Genomic DNA, 21,235 nt, shown 5'->3' with positions numbered 1-21,235 from the left:
AGTTTTTTGCAGAAACTTGTGAAAAGTATTACTATAGTAGTGGTTGCTGTGGGGAATGTAGTAAACAAAGGCTTAGCTCTACCGTTTTTTAATACACGATTAGTATCCATATGTTCTGACTCTAGGCCTTGTGAATCACCTGTTTCTATGCTTAAGACTGCTTGTTAGGCTGCTAATTATTACTGAGATTATCAAACATAGATCATACAATTATATATTGGCTATATAAGTCACATTATTCATGCTGCCATATGGCAAATATTAAAACCCTACCATCAAAACATTTTGTATAATCTTATTAATCTTTTGTTTCTTCTCGTTTGATGGATTATTGTAATAGAAATCTTTGCATTTGTTTTTCACTTGTTTGTTTCAGTTTATTTCCTCTCTCCCAAATATTCTGTAGTTTGTTAAAACTACAGAAAAGACTGACTCAAACCACAAAGTGTGGCACTGCATAGCTAGGGAATAGTAGCTTCCTTTTGGTCAGTGAGGATACACCTTTAGAATACATTTGTAGGTTTACAAGCTTATTTTTCTTAAGGCTCGTTCAGACTTCCTTTGTTACTCTGATTTTGGTGTTATTTGTTAAGCATTTTGCAGTTTCGTTTGTAGTCTTTTTGTTTTGTTAGTGCAGACACATGATTTGTGCATTCAAAACATCTTTTTGGATGTTGACTGTTTTCTTACTGTATTAAAAGGGGGAATTTGGCACTAGGATTTTCTTAGAATATAATTTACTTTAAAATGCTTTCATATTGGCTGGTTAAAGTCCTTAAAAAACCAGGTCAGTGTAACTGTTGAGACAAGCTTTAGATTTAACAATATCAATGAATGATAGTACAATTTCAATTCACATAGTTTTAAAATACATGAATGTTGTTTGTATACAACATTCATTAGCAATCTCACAGCTCAGCAAGGCTGTTAAAGGAAGATTATTTTTATAAGTGTGGATATGCTTTATTTGGTTCCAGATTCTGTTCCTGTTCTTGCAGGCTGAGTGAGAAATGCCTGCCAGGAATGATCTGGACCTTTCATAAATTTCTTTTAATGTGCTAAGAATAAATTTAAATTTTGTGCTTTCCTGCCTGATATCAAGTGTTGTTTTAGGTGAGTAAGTTCAATGGGCCTGGTGATTTTTTTCTTCCATAATGTATTGCCAAAATATCAAGAGTATGTAGCAGCTGCCATCTAAGCTCTGTATACCAACATGCACTCAGGTCTTTATTGAATTACGCTCATTACAATGGTCCCTGTCCCAAAGAGTGTATCATCCAGGATAAGCTGACAAATTCAGACATAGTAAATAGAAAAATCCGTGACAATGTTTTCTGGTGTGTTAGATAAAGTGTAACAGGTTTGTCCTTTATTTTTGCTAAATAAATTCTTAGGTGTGTTAGGAGGAAAATAATAGCTTTCTGGAAATTTGTGAGGTACTATTCCTAAATACAACAAGCAGTGAAATAGAATGTACACAGATGCTTGTTTGAAAATAAAATATTCAGTACAGCCTGTCATACTTTAGGGTAGCTAAGGAATGTGTTAGTTACCTTCATCTTGTCTTAGTGGTCAAGAACTTTATTACAAAATGACTTGTTGATTAATGTGTTCACATCTCCTGTTAATGGGGTCTCCAGTGCTGCCATCTGTAATCTCAATGACTAGATGACCAATGGCTTTGACTATGAGGGGAATCTAATTGTACTTGCATACTTGATACTTGGACTTTGTGAGCATGTAAGGCTGGAGGAAAATGTCTCTGAGAGAAGAGAGAATTCTGACCTGTTCAGATACAACTGTTACCTGAAAAACTTTCCATGATTTATGTTATTCTAAACTGTAGTAATCACTGCTGTTCCCAGGAAAATAAAAAGCACAACTGAATCTGTAAGCTTCATTTAAAAAAAAATTCTTTCTAAGCTGGATGGATGTTGTCTGACGACATTTACTGGAAGTGTCAAGTTGTCTTAGTTGCAGTGGAATCTGCCTTAGGCTGCAGACTTGTGCTTGTCTTAAGTTTGCTGAAGAACTGGAGAAAATGAAAAGCTCGTCTTCATTGGATTCTTTAGACATTGCTTTGTTTTTGCAAGGTTGGAAAGAAATGTTAACTTATCTAAAAAAAAAAATCCTAAGCCTTTTAACCTCTTTCTCTTGTTCTATTTGTGGGCTCTTTCATCTTTATCTATGTGTTTCCATGGTAAGCAAATCAAAATTAATACAGAGCATCAGTACCCAAGAACTTGGTAAGAAAGTTATGGCTGTCAGCTTTTAAAAATGAGACAAAATCAGGGTTTTCTGGAGGAAGCCCATTAAACTGGGGTGGCACAGGAGTACCAGGGTCTGACCACTCAAATTATGTATAAGTTATCTGTCTAAAATTGGATGGAATTTAATCCAGGAGTCCTTCATATCAGCAGTCCTCTGTTGTAAAGCAAGCAGCTGTGGGAAGTATGCTATTTATGTATTTCTGCTATACATGTCCAAAACTTGTAGACTAATCTTTAAATGTTACTTTGATTCTTTTTAACTTCTGTGGGGAAGGGTAGAAAGAAAAATAAGTTTGTTTGGGTTTTTTATTTGATTTTGTATTTTATATCAGATGCCATTTTCTGTAACACCAGATGGTGTTACAGAATCCATTCTATTAGGAAAACTGGAGTTTCTTTAGAAGAGATGGAATCCAAATATGCGTTGTCATCTTTAATCTGCTAAAATATTACTTCATTTAACACGTGCTCATCAATAACATACAGAACTAATAGAAACTAGCTACAATTATTAAGCAAGAAAAGATGCTGGGGAGCAGAGCTAAAATGTTGTTCACAGAAATGTCAAATACCTACTTTGTATGTAATTTTGATGGTTTTCAGATCTTCTTAACAGCTTCTCCATTCTTCATGTGTTCTTGTGCTTTGCAAAAGTGCTTACAGCAGTAGCCATTCTTCCTTGCAGCATTGATTACTTTACATGGTCACAAATCTTAAATTGTCTGTATTAAAATAGGAGCATTAGAACTCCATTCCTATTTTTTAATATTTTTTTTTTATTCTGATGTTATGTCCAAGAGAATACTTCATGAGAACAATATACTGTTTTGACAGTTTCCTGTTCTGGACACTTGTTCATTTGTATCTCATTTTCCCTTTTGAATTGTAGGTGCACTGTCAAATCCCTTATTTTATAAGCCTCTTCTGCTAAATAATAATTGTAATCATATATTTTGGGCTCTTTCAGGATACCAGTTATCCCCTGCTTATGTAATACAGTTTCCCATGTAGCTTTTCCCTTTTATGATTTTGGTTTCAAGCCATTTTGCTTGGTAGTTCAGGTTTCTGTAAGATTCTTTTGTTGTTGTTATTTTCGTTTTTGGGGTTTTTTTTTTTTGTTTGAGCAGTAGTCCTTCAGGTTTTTTGGCAAAATCCAAAGCTCTTCAGTAAATCAGTGTATGTACCAATATCCTAAATGTAACAGCACTTGTATGTAATTCTCCCTGGAAATACATGTCTTTGCTTGCTAAATTCCTCACAGAAATAAACTTCCTAGGCATAGTAGCCATGTATGGTTGCTGTTTACTCTGAAGAGTACCTTTTGGGTTTTTTTAAAGGAGAAAATCTGCCAAGTTTCGAGTTCTACCAGTGTAAGAGTTTGGTGTATACTCTGATTTGCTGGTATAATTTTGAGAGGAGAAAGGTAATAGTCATGTTAGGCAGAGCCTCATGTAGCTGCTATTACAGCAATTTCCTCTTTGTTAAAAAATATGTGCTGTCATATGTTTTCTTGATGTAAAATATGTCTTCTTTAGTACTTGTGTTATATTTACATCTCTTTTGCTTTAGCCAAGTCATTAATGTTTTGTGCTGGTGGTACTCATTCTCTAAACCTTTAGTAACAAGCGGTTTATGACATCAGCGGTGCACCGATACACTCATGTGATACTGGTGACATTATTTTGTTTTTCTAAATTGAGTCAATACTCAAAAAAGACTATCTGCAAGTAAAACAGACTTTAGCTAAATGGCCTGGTATTATGTACTCCTGAGCACTTCTCTAGCTGAGAATCATAAAATCTTCTGCTAAGCTTTTTGGATAATAAGAACCATAAAAAGTCAAGTGTGATTCATGTATGCTCTTTGGGTAAGGCTACAAACACAGAAGGATATTGCACCAGAAGTTGGAAGGGTTAAAGTACGTGTGTAAAGTGCCAGTCAAAGGTAAAGAACCTTGATCCATGACCGTTTCACATTTGCAGATCAGCCTGGAGCTGTTACTTGCATGCCAGCAAAGATAGTGTAATCTCATAGCAGAGTGTGTCACGATTTTTCAGAACACCTTTTTTTTTTCCCCTTGTCAGAAGTGTTTAAATAGCAGTTGTGCACAGTGACAACTCTTGCTTCAAAGTATCATGAATTCTCATAAATTAACCCATATTGGTTATATTTATGAAATTGTATTTTATTGAAATTGCTGTACTTTGAAATATGATATTAAATTTAAAAAAAAAAAGAAAAATTGAGCTTGGAAGGCACCTCTGGAGTTCATCTTGTCCACACCTGCTGCTCAAGGAAGGGCCTCCTAAAGCAGATTACCCAGGACTGTGTCCAGATATCTTTTGAAACTCTCCAAGTATGGAGACACCACAACTTCTCTGGACAACCTGTGCCAGTGCTCAGGCATCCTCACAGTGAAAAAGTGGTTGCTAATGTTCAAATGGAACCTCCTGTGTTTCAGTGTGTGCCCGTTGCCTCTGGTCCTCTGACTGGGCACCTCTGAGCCTGTCTCCATCCTCTTTGCACTCTCCCTTCAGGTATTTGTATAACCTGATAAGATACCCACGAGTCTTTTCTTCTTGAGGCTGAGCAGCCCCATATGACAGATGCTTCAGTCCCTTAATCATTTTTGTTGCACTCTACTGGACCCACTGCAGGAGCTCCATGTTTTTCATTATTTGGGAGCCCAATACTGGACACAGCTCTCCAGATCTGGCCTCACTAGTGCTGAGAAGAGGGGCGGGATCACCTCCTAAGACCTGCTGGCAACACTTCTAATGCAAGCTGGGATATTGTTGGCCTCCTTTGTCCCCAGGGCATGTTTTTGGCTTATGTTCAGCTTGGTATCCATATGAAACTTGAGGTCCTTTTCTGCAAATCTGCTTTCCAGCTTTGAAAGAAACCATATTTTTACCAAATCTAAGAGGGTCATTTTCTCCTATGGTTCAGTTTAGAATTCCACTTGTACATCCAGGTTTCTTGATGGTAATGGTAGGAGCTTTATAGTACTAAAAAAAAAAATTTGCAACTTGCAGGCAAGGACCAGATTTTCATTTATAAGATATATACAATATATATACATATTATCTATGTGTATGCTATCTTCGAATTGCCTTATTTAAGTTTTAATAGGTTTAGCACTCAAACATATGCTGTACTGTTCAGTAAGTCTTAACTACAAGGGGGAAAAACACTGTAGATAACCTTTTTTTTTCTTTTTCTCCTTCATCTCGATTTATAACTTCCTGTAACCACAGAAGAATACTGTACTCTTATGTCCTTACCTGAGGCATTCGGACATGAGAGAGATCTGTTTCCTTTGTTGTTAGGAATTGATCTTGAACGATGTTCTTGTCCCTACTTTTCACTGGTGCTCAGCACTGACTTTTGGGAAGCAGCATGCTCCTCTATGGCCAGAATACCATTTCCTGTAAACCTTGCTCTACCTCAAGAGCAAGTGGCCACAAGCAAAATCAGGGAGTCTCAGGAAAAGCTGACTGCAGTACACTAGGTTTGGGCCTGCAGTTGCAGTGCTGCTCTTCATACTCCATTTCCCATGTTTGTGGTAGCTCTGGTAAAAGGCTTCATAAGAGCAATGCTCAACTGATTGCCCTGTTTTTTTGGTTTTTCTTTTGTTCAGGTATTCCTGATAGAGCTACTAAACATGCAGGAGGAAGTAAAAACGTTAGACTGTGTTAGCAAAACACTGGAGCCTTGTCTGCCCTTTTTCCCACAGCTAAGCTAGACCAGCAGTTTAGCAATTTGTTCTGAAGTTCCCAGGAGTAGGTGAGGTTATAGTACTTACAGATAAAAGGCATCTGAGTGCTTTTGGTGATACCAGTAGTGAGACGGGCAGATGCTGTTTCATTCACAGAGGATTTTGGAGATGGAAATCATTTGTAAGTCCTGCCACTGCATTTTGGCTAATTGCAAACCAGTTGTATTGTCACTAAAAATAGCATTTGTTACCAATTGTGAGTTCCATTCAAATATAAAAAATAATGTTAAAAAACAGCCACCAACAGAAACAAAAAAACTAAAAAATCTCTTTGTAGTCTTTGGCATTGTTGCAAGTAAAGTAATTAATTTATCTATTTAATTTACAGGGAGGTTGTATGGAAAAACTATTTCAATTTAAGAGGTTATTAATTAAATATTACCTGTTGGGGAATTTTATTTTGGCTCTTGCACTAATGCAGTGGATTTGGTAGCCATTTCCAAAATATTTGAAAGCATAAATGTTTAAAACCACTTGGAATATATGGGAAGCAAAACACAAGATTGTTAATTAGACTAGACATCTCAGTATAGGGAGGAGGGGAATACCCCAACACTGACAGGGTATGATAAAGAAACCTCCATCTTTACATCTTCTTAGCAATTCTTGGAAAGAAAATTAATGTGGAGTGTAAATTTTCATTTTAGGAAAAATTAATATGTTATAGTTTAAGTTTTCTTATGTAGCCTAAGGGAAGTTCTGTGATATCCCTAAATAATGTTTAACTGAACTCTTGCTGCAGTCTGTTGATATACAAAAGAAAGCTCTAATATTCAGATTTACAACCAAATTTATAGAATTAATAACTTCAGAGCTAAATTTGTGTTTCACTTAAATGGACAATAGCAAAAACAGTGTGTAGGCTTAACCAGCTGGTGCATCCTGTTTCTTACTTTTTCAGAGAAAAGTCCCGGTGTCCTCAGTTTCTGTCAGAAGAGACTCTTCTGAGAGAAATGAGACAAAAGACTACCTGTGTCTGAAATGTACAACTACAATTTGAACCTGTATTGCAGTGAATAGGGTGATAGAGATCAGTGAATGAATGATTCAACTTTCAGTAACAGTATTAAGCATCAAGATGTAGCCATTTTTGTTTGCAGATATTAGAATTGCGATAGATGCATACAAAGAAGGATTGGATTTTTCTTCACGATATTTGTCTGCTGTGTTTGAGTAGTTACTGAAGTAAGTTGGTACAGAAATGGTGAGAAACATTGACTGAACTGTCATTTTAACTGTGATTTTTAGAGAGAGGAGGGGGCTGGGATTTGCTTGGAGGGGGCAAACAAAATCTATTAACAAATTCAACTGCCTGTAAGCTAAAGGTTCATAGTCTTGTTTTATTTTCCATTTTGCAAACCATTATGTATTTAAGCTTAGATGCTTGCAGCAGAATTCCTTTTTATATACATATATATATATACACACACACACAAATGAATCATATGTGTGAATCATATGTGTGTGTCAGAATGTAATATATTAATTACACAAAAAGCCTACCTTGGTTATTTTAGTATAGTTGGGGGAAAAAATAAAGCAGTGATCTTTTAAAAGTACAGTAGCTTGATGAATGGTTTTATCACAAGTAATTTTGTACAGAACGAATAACTTTGTCCTCTTCTAATATTTCCTTTTCAGCCCTTAAATTTGACATCACTAATGCCAGCTGGCATAAGTACTTAAACCCTCAATCCAGAATATGTTGCAAAAGATAACATGAATGATATTTAAGGTGTTTGAATATTCATTCATCAACTGTTACATTCATGCAGTAAACCATACTTTGAATATAGGATCTTATAACATCCTTGGTTAACCATGGGGTTTTCCAACTGATATACTGGTAAATTCATAATCAAAATTAAAACTTGTCATTTAATTTAAAAGGAAGAAATAAAAGGAGAGAGAGATCACCAAAACCTCTTTTTCCTTTCCGAAAAAGCGATTTGGCTCCTAAGTAATGACATGATAATCATTTGTATATTTTATAAAAATGTTAAATGATGGGAAAAAGCCATTCAGTTGTGAAATGCTTTCACTACAGGAGAGAACCAGCTAGTAGATACTTAAAATCACTATTTGCAGTATCTCTAACTGGTTCTGTTGTTGAACCCCACAATGTGTGTGTCCCAACCTACCCTTGCAAAGGACAGGTTATGTGTGTGGGGAGGAGGGATGGATGAAGGCAAGCAGGGTTTTCTGGCTAGAAGCCTGTTCGTGTTTAGATTTCAGTGACAGAAGGCCTGACTTCTTTCTGCTTTCTTCTTCTCTTTTCTATGCAATTTCATGGTGACTGACTGGCTTCATGATTAGTCTAAAATAAATCGGGAGTTGATTCTTACTCTCTTCCCAACCCTCTAGCTAGATTACTGACCGTGAAGTTTTTAGAAGAATATCAGTTTTGACTTGGGAACTATATTCTCTGGTTAAGTTTCTTTACAAGAAATTATATGTAAGCTCCAAAAAGTCTTAATGAAGTCATAAAAGTACAGAGGAACATTTTTTAGAGTGTGGTCTATGGGTTTCATCTAGGATGACAGTTGTGGAAAGACAGTGTTAATTATTGTGACCTTGGTTATGGGTTTGTTGTTTTGTTTTGGTTTTAACTAGACTTCACTGGTTTCTGTTTTTGAAAAACTAATTTCTTCTTTTGCATCTCTTTCAGTAATAGTTATGCACGAGTGCGAGCTGTGGTGATGACCCGGGATGACTCAAGTGGTGGATGGTTACCACTTGGAGGGGGTGGACTAAGCTGTGTCACAGTCTTCAAAGTCATTCCCCAGGAAGAGAATAGCTGTGCTGATTTTCTTATCCATGGAGAACGACTCAGGGATAAAACGGTAACAATTTGCATCCATTTAATGATCATAGTTGTCAGGGGAGGTTTAGAGTGGATATTAGAAAAAGGTTCTTCACCCAAGAGGGTGGTTGGGCACTGGAACAGGCTCCCCAGGGAAGTGGTCACAGCACCAAGCCTGACAGAGTTCAAAAAGCTTTTGGATGATACTCTCAGGCACATGGTGTGACTCCTGGGGATGGTCCTGTGCAGGGCTGGACATGGTCCCTTACAACTCAGCATATTCTGTGATATTAAAACTACATGGGACATAAGTATAGATGCTTGCTTATTGTTACCTGTAGACTAGAAAGTAAATTTATAGTCTCAGACTAATGCTGTTGCTGAGCTTTTTTGTGTCAGTGATTATATACCTAAAGAGCCAATTGTTTGTTTTAGGTGTAACGCCATGCTTTTTTAGAATTAAACACATTGATCTTTTAGAAACTTTACGTATTTTTTTCATTGCAGATTTCCACTTATTTGGGGAAACATTTTGGTATTTTTTTTTCCCAGTGGAGTGTTAAGTCTTGTTATCTTGTTTATATACCAGTGATACTACATTTAATATGAGTGTTGGAAATGAGATAATTTCTTAAGAACATGAAATCAGAAGGAATTCCTCAGTAATGGCTAGTTGTGGAATTTGACTATGACAGAAAGTAGCCATTTGACACGAGAACAACTTTGTATTGTAAGAGAGCTTAAGCAAACAGGTCCAAGAATTGCTCTGGTTTGATGAACACACAGACAGTATTCATTCCTCAGCTGCCTAAAATCAAATCCCACTAATAAATGTGTCTTAAGTGGCATCATGAATATCAGCCTCACAAAAGGAAAACTGGTGTAGGATCTGAGCCATTTCCACATGCAGACCTATGGAAGACAAAATGGGCTTACTAAGAATTGCTTCAATACTTGTGTACCAAATAAGGTACACAATAAGGCTGTGTCTTATTGTGGAAACAAAGAGACATAGAGAAGGCACAAAAGCTCCATCTTAATGACTTTTATCAAGAACCAATTGTTTTCTGCCAATGGATTTTGACTCCTGTATTAGCTTAAAAGGTAGAATTTCCTTACACCATACTGCTGATCCTTTCTCAAGCACACCAGTTTCTCCCTTGAAGCAGGACTGCTGAGTTTCCTGCCTTGACTGTGACTATTGTAGGAAGAGAGCATATAAATAGAAATTCTGCTGACTCAGTTGTTTCAGCGAGGCGTAGTGCTATTAGCAGAGTACCCTGTGTTCCCGCACAGCTATGTGCACCTGCAGTTCCTTCCTCACTTTGCAGTAGTTCCCCTTAGAACTTTTTTTTAGCCTTATTGAGGCTGTTTTTTGAGAAGCTTAATTGCATTTAGAGATACTTGATAATTTTCTTTTAATTCTTAATACTTGGAACATTCACAGCTTGCCTTAAGAATTTGAGGGTAATAAAATGCTCGGAACTGAAGGCTGGTTTAGTGTTTCGCCTGCATGCATATGAAAATGTCAAGCCATCAGTGTCCTGATCTGTTTGCACTCTGCTGTTTCCCCTGAGCAAGCCTTGTTTTGTTTCCACTTCTGGTAGAAGGTTTTAAATGTTTCTGCTCCTCTTCCTGTCCAAAATCAAGTTCATGTTAGCGTGAATACATTTTCCAAAACTTTATTGTCTTGAACAGTTTGTTTTGGTTTGGGGTTTTTTTGTGTGTTCCATCCTGTGTCCATCTGTCCTCCCCCTGCTTGCCCCCAAATGTGACCTTTGCTAGTCTGTCAGGGCACATTGTGATCTTGCTGCAGTTTCAGGAAGTTGCTGTTGGAAATCAGCCCCTCAAAAACACAGGATAGAAGATAGAAGAAATGAAGCTAGGAAGAACATCTCTCCAGTGTATAGTGAATAAAAAGCTCAGAGAACTAACAAATACAGATTTAGTGTGTGGGGAAGAATACTGGAGAGCAAGAGATTCTTTGATAACTGAGTAAAAGGGCACTATGTGTACACGTATTTCCACAGACATCAGATAATGTGCTTATAAGCAACAGCTAATGTGTAATGAATTAACAACAAAGTTGTATGTTATGCAACAAGACCTCTCTCAACATAAAAGAAACAAGATCCTACACCAAGATATGCAAGGTCATCTTTAGGTCGTGAGGCTTATTCAGAAGGGCGGTAGGTAGCAGGGACTGAAAGACAAATTCTGTTGGACAGGGATCCGGTCACTGATTCTAGAATTGTTCTGATCCTTATGCTTTCAGTATAGTTAATGGTTTTACATTTGTTCTTAGGGTTTTCCTGTGGAGTCACTGTAAAAGCACATTTTTTAACCTTTTCCTTAATAAAGCCAAACAATTGAGGTTTTAGTCCAAATAGAATTGACAGTTGGCTATTTCATAATAATGATAAATTTTATTTTTTATTTAAAAATAAAATAAAAATGGAAGTTGTTATTGTATTTGCTATGGATTAGAGACCAAATACTGTGATCACCTTGAGATTTTGAGGAACTGTTATACTGAATCTGCTGTTTCTGTGCTCCATTATCACTCTAATCTCATTTTAGAATGCCCTTGGTAAACCTGTATGCCTGAATAATCTTTGAAGTTATTCATACACTGTTTAGTTGGTTGCTCTGCCATTGTATTTGTGAAGAGAAAGTAACAATATTTTTTTTTTTAAACAACTTCTTAAACCATTTTGAACACATCAGTTATTCAGACTTAGAACACTTAAACATTCAGAAATGTTTAATCTATTGTAATAACTAGAAGTCATTACAGCTTAGTCACCTGGGCCATGGTTTTCAGTTCACTCACTTCTTTGCAAGGTACATACAGCTGTTTCTGAAAATACTTATGTGGATTATAAAAGAAAGTCATCTTTACAAATGAAGTTCCCCCCAAGTCACATTGTACGTTGTTAAAATATCTTCCAAGCTAGGTTATATTTTGATTTCCTCTAACCAGTAAGTCTTTTCTTTTGGGAACTGGAAAACCTAGAGTGTGGAACTTGGAGCACTTTTTTGGGACACAGGGAAGCATAGGTTTTGAAATACCTGAGGTTACAGAGCAAATGGAATTCAGGCTTTTACCTAAGATACATGGGAATCATAATGCCAGTGTAACTGTTTAACCTATGTGTCAATAGAAAGGTGGAATTCATTCCAAAGCAACTTGAAATCCACAGGTGAGGTATTTGATGGACGTATTTTCCAGATACCTTTTGAATGCTTGTGCTGAAAAGGAATGAACTAGCTTTAGTTCCTGCTTCTCCAGGTGCTGCTTCTGACACTAAACTGCAGTTCCATTCCAATGTGCCAGATATTTCCATATATTTTATAGGCTATGCAGGCATTTAATTAGGAGTGTAGATCTCTGTCTGTAAGTCAGCTGTATAAATGAAATACTTTTGGACTGAACTTCAAAATATTGAAGTTCCTTCTTGGAGAGGGTTCTCATCATTTCTTTATATACCTGAGAGTTAGGTTGCTATGAGCCCTTTTGTGAACAAGCTTCAGACTACATGTAGAACGTCCAAAATTTTTGTGCAGTACAGAGCTATTTAAAACATCTCGTGGCATTAAAAAAAACCATCTTAGTTATCTGGGAAGAAAATCAAAGTGGTGGCGCCATTGCATTAATTAATGAGAAAGAATGTTCCCTGCTAATTTGATCAGGTTGTTTAGATCCGTGTTGGAATGTAAGGGTATTTCGTGAAGACTTTATTTACATAATTACACATTTCCTACTTTATTGTACTCACCTTCCTAGATCTGGTTCCAGCCAGTCTGCTTGGAACAATTGCACTCCATCCCAACCTTGTCAGGTCTCCTGCTCTCACTTACTGTGTTTACAGTGACTCTCTTCTATCTTAATAGCACTAGTGTTAAACATACGTTGGGCTCAAACTTACAGGTTTTTAGGCTTTGGTGAATTTTACATTCTTGAATGAAAAGTCTAGTAGACTTCTATTTTCTACTCCAGTCCTTTGCCATGCAAGTTTTTACCAAAGGAGAGGGAAAAAAAAAGTACTAGTATCTTTTGGATCATGAGTCAGGAATGACAAAGTTTAAAATCTTTCCTTTGAAGAACAGGTAGTTGTATAAAGGGAGAGATACAAAGCTAAAACTAAATATAAATACCATTCTTGTCTAAAAATCTGCTGTTTAAAAGCTTAATTGTTTACTTTTTAAATTACTTTTTAAATTGATTTTAAAGTTTGAGAAAAGATTGATTTTGATGGACTGTAGTACAAACCTTAGATCATCTTGATGTTTGACCTACAGTTTTTGAGTTTTCTCTCAGCTGAGGCAGGTATGAAGTCTTGCTTATATAGATTCTTCTATCTGATAACATGTCAATTTTTATGTCAATTACAATTTTGGTGCAACAAATTTTTCCCTTTTCCATGCCCTTTCACTTATATCTACTGTGTTAACTTCATGCAGCTTTAGATGTGAAAAATCACTGTCATCCTGTGGTGTATTGAGGCACAGACTCAGGGGGGTGAAGCTGAGACAAGTTTATTGGGGTCATAGTCCCTTTTATAACCCAACACCAACAGACAAACATACATTATAAGGTAAAAACTGTGACTGCAGCATCTGATTGGCTGCTAGCTGTCACCGCAGTTGAAACGGCAGTTTTTGGAGTTACAGCTCACTCCTGTAATGAGTTACTCCGTTCTCTGCCATGATCGGGGGTTTTTCCAGGTTTTTTCCCTGTTCCCCACAAATCCCCCTTTTTTATTATTTTTTAAGAAAAACTGTTTAATTGTAAACATTGTAAACATTTCAATACATGTAGTCATCATCATGGCTGGGCTTCGTGAACGAAGATTTGGGAAGGACTCTACCCACGTTTGTTACAAGTGCGTTGGTGGCTAAAAAGGCCAATATGAGATAGACATGTCCAGTTGCAAAAGGCACAGCAGAAAGACTCCTTAGGTGGTATCAGCAAGACACGATTCTTTCTGTGTTGTCTTTTCTCCTCGAGAGTGATCCTGTGTGCTTTCTCAAAAGAAGCAGCAGCATTAAAGACAGTGTGTCTCCAGGCCTCCCAATTGGAGGCCAGAGTAGACCAGTTATGAAGATCAGTATGACCAAGGCTGACATGTTGTTTCAGGGAGTCCTTGTATCTCCTCTTCGGGGCTCCTCTTTTGCGGCAGCCAGTGGCAAGTTCACCATAAAGCAAGATCTTAGGGAGGCGGTGGTCCTTCATCCTTGAGACGTGCCCTGCCCAACACAGCTGTGTTCTCAGCAACATGGCCTCAATACTTGTGACTGCTGCTTGTATGGAGGCAGCGTTGATGGAAGCGTTCTAGGAGACGCAGGTGGTGGGGGTAGATGACCCATGATTCGGATCCATATAAAAGAGTGGACAGCACTATGGCTCTGTAAACACTGATCTTTGTACTTTTCTTCAGGTGTTTATTTCACCATACTCTTTTATGGAGTTTTCCGAAAGGTCTATGTGCCTTTGCTAACCCGTTGTCTATCTCTCCATCAATCTTACCGTCCGAGGAGATGAGGCTACCCAGGTAATTAAACTGCTGGACTGATTTGAGCTCTGATTGGCCAGTGGTGATATGGGGATGATGGAAGACTTCCTGAGGTGCCAGTTGATAGAAAACTTCTGTCTTCTCGAAGCTGACTTCCAGCCCAAAAAGCTCAGCAGCCTCAGCAAAGCAGGATGTTAAACGCTGCAGAGCTACTTCTGTGTGGGTGACGAGGGCGGCGTCATCAGCATAGAGCAGCTCCCGGACAAGATGATTTAAGCTCTTAGTGTGGGCCTTCAGTCGCCTTGGGTTGAATAGGTTTCCATTGGTACGATATCGAATGTAAATACCATCTTCTTCATCAAGGTCTGCCGTGGCCCTTTGGAGCATCATGCTGAAAAAGATTGTGAATAGGGTTGGTGCAAGAACACAACCTTGTTTCACACCATTGGTTATTAGAAAGGACTCAGAAAGTACATTGCCATAACTGACTTGGCTACACTGATCCTCACGAAGTAAGATGATCATTTTAAGGAACTTGGGGGGACATCCTAAACATTCCAAAATGTGCCATAGACCTTTTCTGCTCACAGTTTTGAAAGCCTTGGTGAGATCAACAAAGGTTGCATAGAGACCTTTGTTCTGTTCCCTACATTTCTCTTGCAGTTGTCTGAGAACAAATATCATGTCTGTGGTACTCCTGTTGGCTCTGAAACCACATTGGCTTTCAGGTAGAAGTTCTTCTGCTATAGCAGGTATTAGTCTGTTCAAAAGTATTCTTGCCAGGATTTTGCCAGCAATGGAGAGCAGAGTAATACCACGGTAATTTGAACAGTCTGATTTAATTCCTTTCTTCTTATGCAAAGTGATGATGACTGCATCACGTAGGTCTGATGGTAGTTCGCCTAGTTCCCAGCAGCGCACCACAAACTCATGAAATTTAGCATGGAGTGCATGGCCCCCATGTGTCCAGACTTAGAGTGGAATTCGATCAACTCCAGCTGCCTTGCCAGTTTTCACCTGCTGTATGGCCTTCAGAGTTTCTCCCATAGTAGGGACAATGTCCAGTTCATTCTTCACCAGTTGCTGTGTAATGCACTGAATTGCTGAGTCTTGCATTACATGGCTAGTACTGAAAAGAGTCTGAAAGTGTTCAGATCAATGATTCAGAATGGAGATTTTATGTGTGCAAAGCACCTGACCATAGGGGGTCAGGTGGGGGTCAGTAGGGGGCTTTGGACCTGGTATGTAGGCCCGTATGCTGTTTTCAAGGCCACATAGAATCCTCTGTGATCGCCTGTATCTGCACATAATTGAGTTTTTTCAGCTAGATTGATCTACCACTTGTTCTGGATGTCACAAAGTTTCTGTTGGAGCTTGCTGCATGCAAGACAAAAGGCTGCTTTTCTTACATGGCAGGATGGCAGTGCAAGGTGTGCTTGGTGAGCAGTTCTCTTGTTCCTCAACTGTTCTTGGATCTCTTGATTGTTTTCATCAAACCAGTCCTTGTTCTTCTTGAAGGAGAACCCTAAAGATTCTTCAGAGGACTGCAGGATGCTATTTGAATATATTGCCAAAGCATTGCTGGAGAGGAATCTATGGATCTTTGAGCCTAGTTTGAAGGTTTGCCTGAAAGCTGTATCTCCCTGTAGCTGATTGAAGACCGTTAACTTGGAGTCTCCTCCTTGGAATACCTCCTTTTAGGTTTGAACTCAAGGTTGAAGTTAAGTTTACAGCGCACAAGTCGATGGTCTGTTTGGCATTCTGCACTAGGCATCACACAGGTGTGATGGACATCGCAAACATCTCTGTCACACCAGGACATAATCGATAAGGTGCTAATGCTTGGATCTAGGATGCATCCAGGTTGTCTTCAGACTATTTTTCTGCTGAAAGATCGTGTTGGTGATGGTGAGCTGCTGCTCTGCACAGAATTCTAGCAGAAGGCGACCATTATCGTTGCAGTTTCCAATGCCATGCTTGCCTAATACTCCTTTCCAGGCTTCCACTGCTCCTTCTGCTTCCACAGCTCCTCTCCGGAGCTGGCATGAGCTTGCAGAGTCTTAAAAACTACTCTCCATGTTGTTAATAAAGAGATTGCCCAAAGTTTGTTAGTTAACATGGGATCGGCTTTCGATGTCCACAACGAGATGTTCTAAACTTTCTTCCTTTACTGTTTTCCCATATTTTTTAAGGATTTCAGCAAAGGCTTGCAATACAACTTCTTGCTGTTTAATTAAAGGGGTTCCCATTTCGTTCTCAGCTGCTTACCTTATCGTCCAGCGTAAGATAATTAAGAGCTCTTTTTCATTGCTTCCTTTCAGCGCTTTTTTCTTGTGTTCAGCTGAGCTACACCACCAGAGAAACAGCTAGTTTCTTTCATGCCTCATGTTGGGTGCCATTTTGTGGTGTATTGAGGCATGGACTCGGGGGTGAAGCTGAGACAAGTTTATTAGGGTCGTAGCCCCTTTTATAACCCAACACCAACAGAACAACACACAAACATACATTATAAGGTAAAAACTGTGATCGCAGCATCTGATTAGCTGCTAGCTGTCACAGCAGTTGAAACGGCAGTTTTTGGAGTTACAGCTCACTCCTGTAATGAGTTGCTCTGTTCTCTGCAAAGGTCTGTTTTTTTCCAGGCCCTATTCCCCATGTCATCCCATCAAATTTGTTATTTCCTTAAGTTGAAAACAATTAGTGTTGGATAGGATGTTTGCTTGTTTCGTTAATGATATCTTGTCATATAAAATGTTGTGGGGGCTGGAGATGGGGGGTGTGTGGTACCAGTGTTGCTTTTTGGGTTGGAGGGAGTCAGTTTGGGGGTTTTCTGGTTTGGTTTGGGTATCTTTGGAAATCAGAACTTCTACTCAGTAAAATTTTAATCCAGTTATTTATCTCTAGTGGTAAAATTGTCACCAGGTATGAATTTTCAGGATAAAATCTAGATTAATTCCTTTGGGACCAGATGTTCATTGAGGTGTTGTAAAATCAGGCTTGCAGTACTTTTTGTTGATGTTTTGGATGAAAATGCGCACAAAATTTAGCATGAAAGCAGTTGGTGTTAATGTATTAGGCATCCCACAAAAGAGCTCACAGACCTAGAAAAGGCACTGATATGAGCAATCTTCATTTTTAACTCCTCCTTTAAGGAAGAAGCAAGTTTAAGATCATCCAAAGGAACAAAGAACGATCATTTAACACACCTTAGAACTGCAGCATGACGTTTTTCTTTCTGCAGCACCTTTTCCTACACACCTACAGCAAATAGTTAGATTCCTTTTTATGTTTTCTTATAGGCAGTTTTACCTACATATTGTTGACCATTTAGGGAATTCCAAGTGGAGTAACAAAAATTATTTTAATGCTGAAAGAGTTTATATGTTCAGAAAGACCGTCATCCTTCTAGAGACAGGTAAAAGTCAGTAGCAGTCAATGATTACTGGTGTGGTCTAGGGAGAATAAATAATAAAGAGCAAAAGAAAAACCCTATTTGTCTATGTAATAATTAGATATGAAAGGAGAGGAGGAACATAAGGAATATGTAAGAATAACCTAAGTACAGACATATTTTTTTAAAATGTGAGGGGTTTTTTCTCAGTTATATTTATAATTAAATTAATTTTACCACGTCCTGTGAGGAATTTTGGTTTTTTTCTCAAAAAGCTGCATATGTAACAAAACTAAACATTAAAGTTCTGAAAGTACATTAATGTTGAAATGATAGAATACTAAAATTTCTCATTCGTCTGTCAGTGTAGGTTCTCAGCATCAAGTAGTAATACAGAGATAGGTTGTCTTTTTGCAAGCTTTATTATACCTAGTGCTACAAGAGCAGATCAGCGTGTTTCCCTCCATACTTTATTGTTCACATTTGATTTTTTAAAATCAAGAAACACTCAGAGCGTAACAATGTTGCTTAAAATAATTTTTTCCAGTAAAGTAAATATGCAAATATATTTTTAAAACCAGACTATTTAAAGTGGGGAAATGATGAGGCCTTCTGATACACAAAGGGAGACTACAAGGAAGATGGAGAGAGACTATTTGCAAGAGCATCGTCAAGGGGGAATGGCTTCTAATTGAAAGAGGGTAGATTTAGATTAGATATTAGGAAAAAATTCTTTACTGTGACGGTGGTGAGGCACTGGAACAGGTTGTCCAGAGAAGTTGGAACTAAGTGATATTTGAGGTACCTTCCAACCCAAACCATTCTATGATTCTGTGTGAAGACTGACTTTGCTTCATAACTGAATGTGCATGTATACCTTTAAAGATTTTGTAGCCAAATAAATCTGTTCATTATTCATGGTTACTATTTTTGTTATAGTTGAACATGAGCCATAAATGTATTACTGTCTAGGTGCAGGTAGTAATACATTCATGAAGATTTTAGATTTTATTAGTTACAGTTTTTAAAACAATTGTCTTGTTTTATTTTCACTTGTCTAGGAGCCTTTCTAGTAGGAGAAATCTGATGTGGCCTGAAAGCAGCATGAAGTTAGTCTAGTGCTCAAAAATTTTATAGAATAAGTATATAAATAAAATTCCCAGTGATACAGTAAAATTTGGTATCAGCACAGTAATGGTTTTTAGGAGATGTGGCCTATTTAATTTGCTGAATATCTACCAAGTTTGTACCGACAGAAGTGCTTGTTGCAGGTTTGATATACTTTTATTGGTGAGATTTTCAAATGGAAAGATTGACTTAGTATGTGAATAGTGTTTTTAATCCCTACCACCTTATCAGCAACTGATAGTGAATAATTTGGCCATGAAGGAAATTAAGTTTAAATTACATCCTTCTAGCAGGAAGAAATTTAAAGAGAGATTTCTATCTGCTCTTATGATGTATGACTACCTTTTCTTCTCAGATATATTGGTTACTGATATCTTTTCCTTCTGTTTTCTTTTTGGAAGGTGGTCTTGGAATGCACACTAAAGAAAGACCTCGTTTACAACAAAGTTACTCCTACTTTTTACCACTGGAAGATTGATGACAAAAAGTTTGGCCTCACATTTCAGAGTCCTGCTGATGCAAGAGCATTTGATAGAGGTATTCGGAGAGCAGTAGAGGATATTTCTCAAGGTACATATTTCAGGTGAAGGTCTTGGTGGGGCAGAGAGATACTGAGTGTTTACTAATTGAGATGTCAAAGCACTTTATGTAACATCAGTGCTGACAGTATTTAAGAACATGGATTGATCTGTAGTATTAACAGTTTTTAATAGCACTTCTGGTATTTCTAAAGTGCCATTCATCCAAGTGTCTTAAATTGTTTTACAGACACTAATAAGGTAATTTCCTGAAATATCCTTACATAATATAGCATTGCCTCATTCTTTTAGACATGAAGAAGTGAAGGAAGCTACACTGTTATATTGTCTCCCTTGGATCTTATTCTCAGAAGCTTTTTACAGCTGTTTTGTTCTTAGAGGATAAGCTATGAAGTTGAATGATTTGCAACCTGTTGAGTTCTCTCTTTATCTGCACATACTTTCAGTTAATAGTGTTGTTTGTTTACTAGCAGCTGACAGTGTAGTTCTGAGGACAGGTATTTGTGGAACAGTAGAAGAATTTGCTCAAATAGTAATATGGCTAACTGCTTCCAGAGCTTCACTAATGTCATCATCAAGCCTAGATTCTGAGCTGAAAATACGATAAATGTATTGCTGCATTGTGAGAGGGAGGGAAGAGAACAGGTGTCTTGAATTGAAAGCACATCTCTTTCAGGCTTGTAAAAAGTAATGTTAGGGATTTAACTTGATGTCTTGTTAACAAAGGGAGAAACATACTTCTGAAGGGAAATACTTTTTGACATAGTAGAATGACTTCTTTTGAATTGTGTTGATATCATGCATATCCCTTCAAGATAATTAGAGAACACAAGAGTAATTTTCTCTCTTAGGGTGTTATAGTTCCAATTTCTGCTGATTTATAGCAAAATACAGCACAGTGTGCATTCATGCCAACCAAATGTATCTGCCTTTAATTTTCAAAATGCTACATTAAAAGGAACGTACTCCCTTGCTTCTGACTGCTGATGACACTTTGAAAATGCTTTCACAGGAAAGGTGTGAACAGGAGAGAGCAGTGTGGGTAGGAATACTCAGTGTATAAAGTACAGAATGTAGAAATGAATGATGCTTACTTAAATCAACTTGAAATACACTGGTTAATAGGTTTTAAAAGGTAAACAAGAATGTTTATATCATCATAGCTGGATATTGAAAGATGTGTGGACTACTGGAAGCAGTAAGCTGTAAATAAAAAGAAAATAACCTTGTCTACTTTGGTTTTTTTCTCCTTTATGTGTAGGTTATCCACCCTCCCAAAATGATGTTGAAGTGGCAGAAGACTGCTTTCAAGTGAGTAAATTTTTAAATGAACTGTGCATTTTTTTTTTAGAAATATGCTGAACAAATTTTGTTCTCATTAGTGAGAATAAGTAAAATAAGAGCAATAGCAAAATTCAGTTTAATTAAATAAATTCCTGAACAGTTATCTAGAAGATTTACAGTATTGTCTGTCCTACACAAAGTAGGCATTATTTAATCAATAAAATGATTAGTCATCTTGAGTTTAATTTTTAAGTTCAAAATGTCTGTTCAGGTTATGTGTCCTCTTTAAATTTATTGGAACTTGAAATATTCTTATGGAAAAAAGAGAGGAATCAAGAATCTTTTTACTTGCATATTCTGTTTGTTTTCTTAGATTTCACTCTGCAGTGATAAGACACTTCATTGTATGGTTAGAGTTAAAAAGATGTTGAGATAAAAGAATCTAGTCCAGACAAGGGCTGAAGTTCAGACCATTTTTAAAAACACACTGAAGACAATCATTTGTTGAGATTCAAGTTTTTATGGA

At 37.4% G+C, this 21,235-nt stretch overlaps 1 protein-coding gene and 1 long non-coding RNA gene across 3 annotated transcripts in view; one reads left to right on the top strand and one right to left on the bottom strand.

Annotated features, from left to right (window-relative positions):
- The window catches only part of SPRED1 (sprouty related EVH1 domain containing 1), a 63,361-nt gene that overhangs the window by 25,153 nt on the left and 16,973 nt on the right, over positions 1-21,235 (top strand). The window contains exons 2-4 of the mRNA XM_032691440.1: positions 8,717-8,891; positions 19,288-19,456; positions 20,687-20,736. Coding sequence (XP_032547331.1) covers positions 8,717-8,891; positions 19,288-19,456; positions 20,687-20,736 — 394 coding nt within the window. The remainder of the gene's footprint in view (positions 1-8,716; positions 8,892-19,287; positions 19,457-20,686; positions 20,737-21,235) is intronic.
- LOC116788532 lies at positions 3,347-12,874 on the bottom strand. 2 transcript variants are annotated; one of them, XR_004357668.1, is made up of 3 exons: positions 12,781-12,874; positions 5,555-5,675; positions 3,347-5,278 (listed from the first exon to the last, which is right to left on the bottom strand). It is a non-coding gene; the product is annotated as an uncharacterized LOC116788532 (long non-coding RNA). The 2 variants fall into 2 exon arrangements; XR_004357667.1 differs by having other exon boundaries at positions 12,631-12,868.

The sequence above is a fragment of the Chiroxiphia lanceolata genome, chromosome 6 (assembly GCF_009829145.1).
Source record: "Chiroxiphia lanceolata isolate bChiLan1 chromosome 6, bChiLan1.pri, whole genome shotgun sequence".
Taxonomy (NCBI): domain Eukaryota; kingdom Metazoa; phylum Chordata; class Aves; order Passeriformes; family Pipridae; genus Chiroxiphia; species Chiroxiphia lanceolata.
The sequence above is the reverse complement of the archived record's forward strand: the minus strand, read 5'-3'. Positions and strand labels throughout refer to the sequence as shown.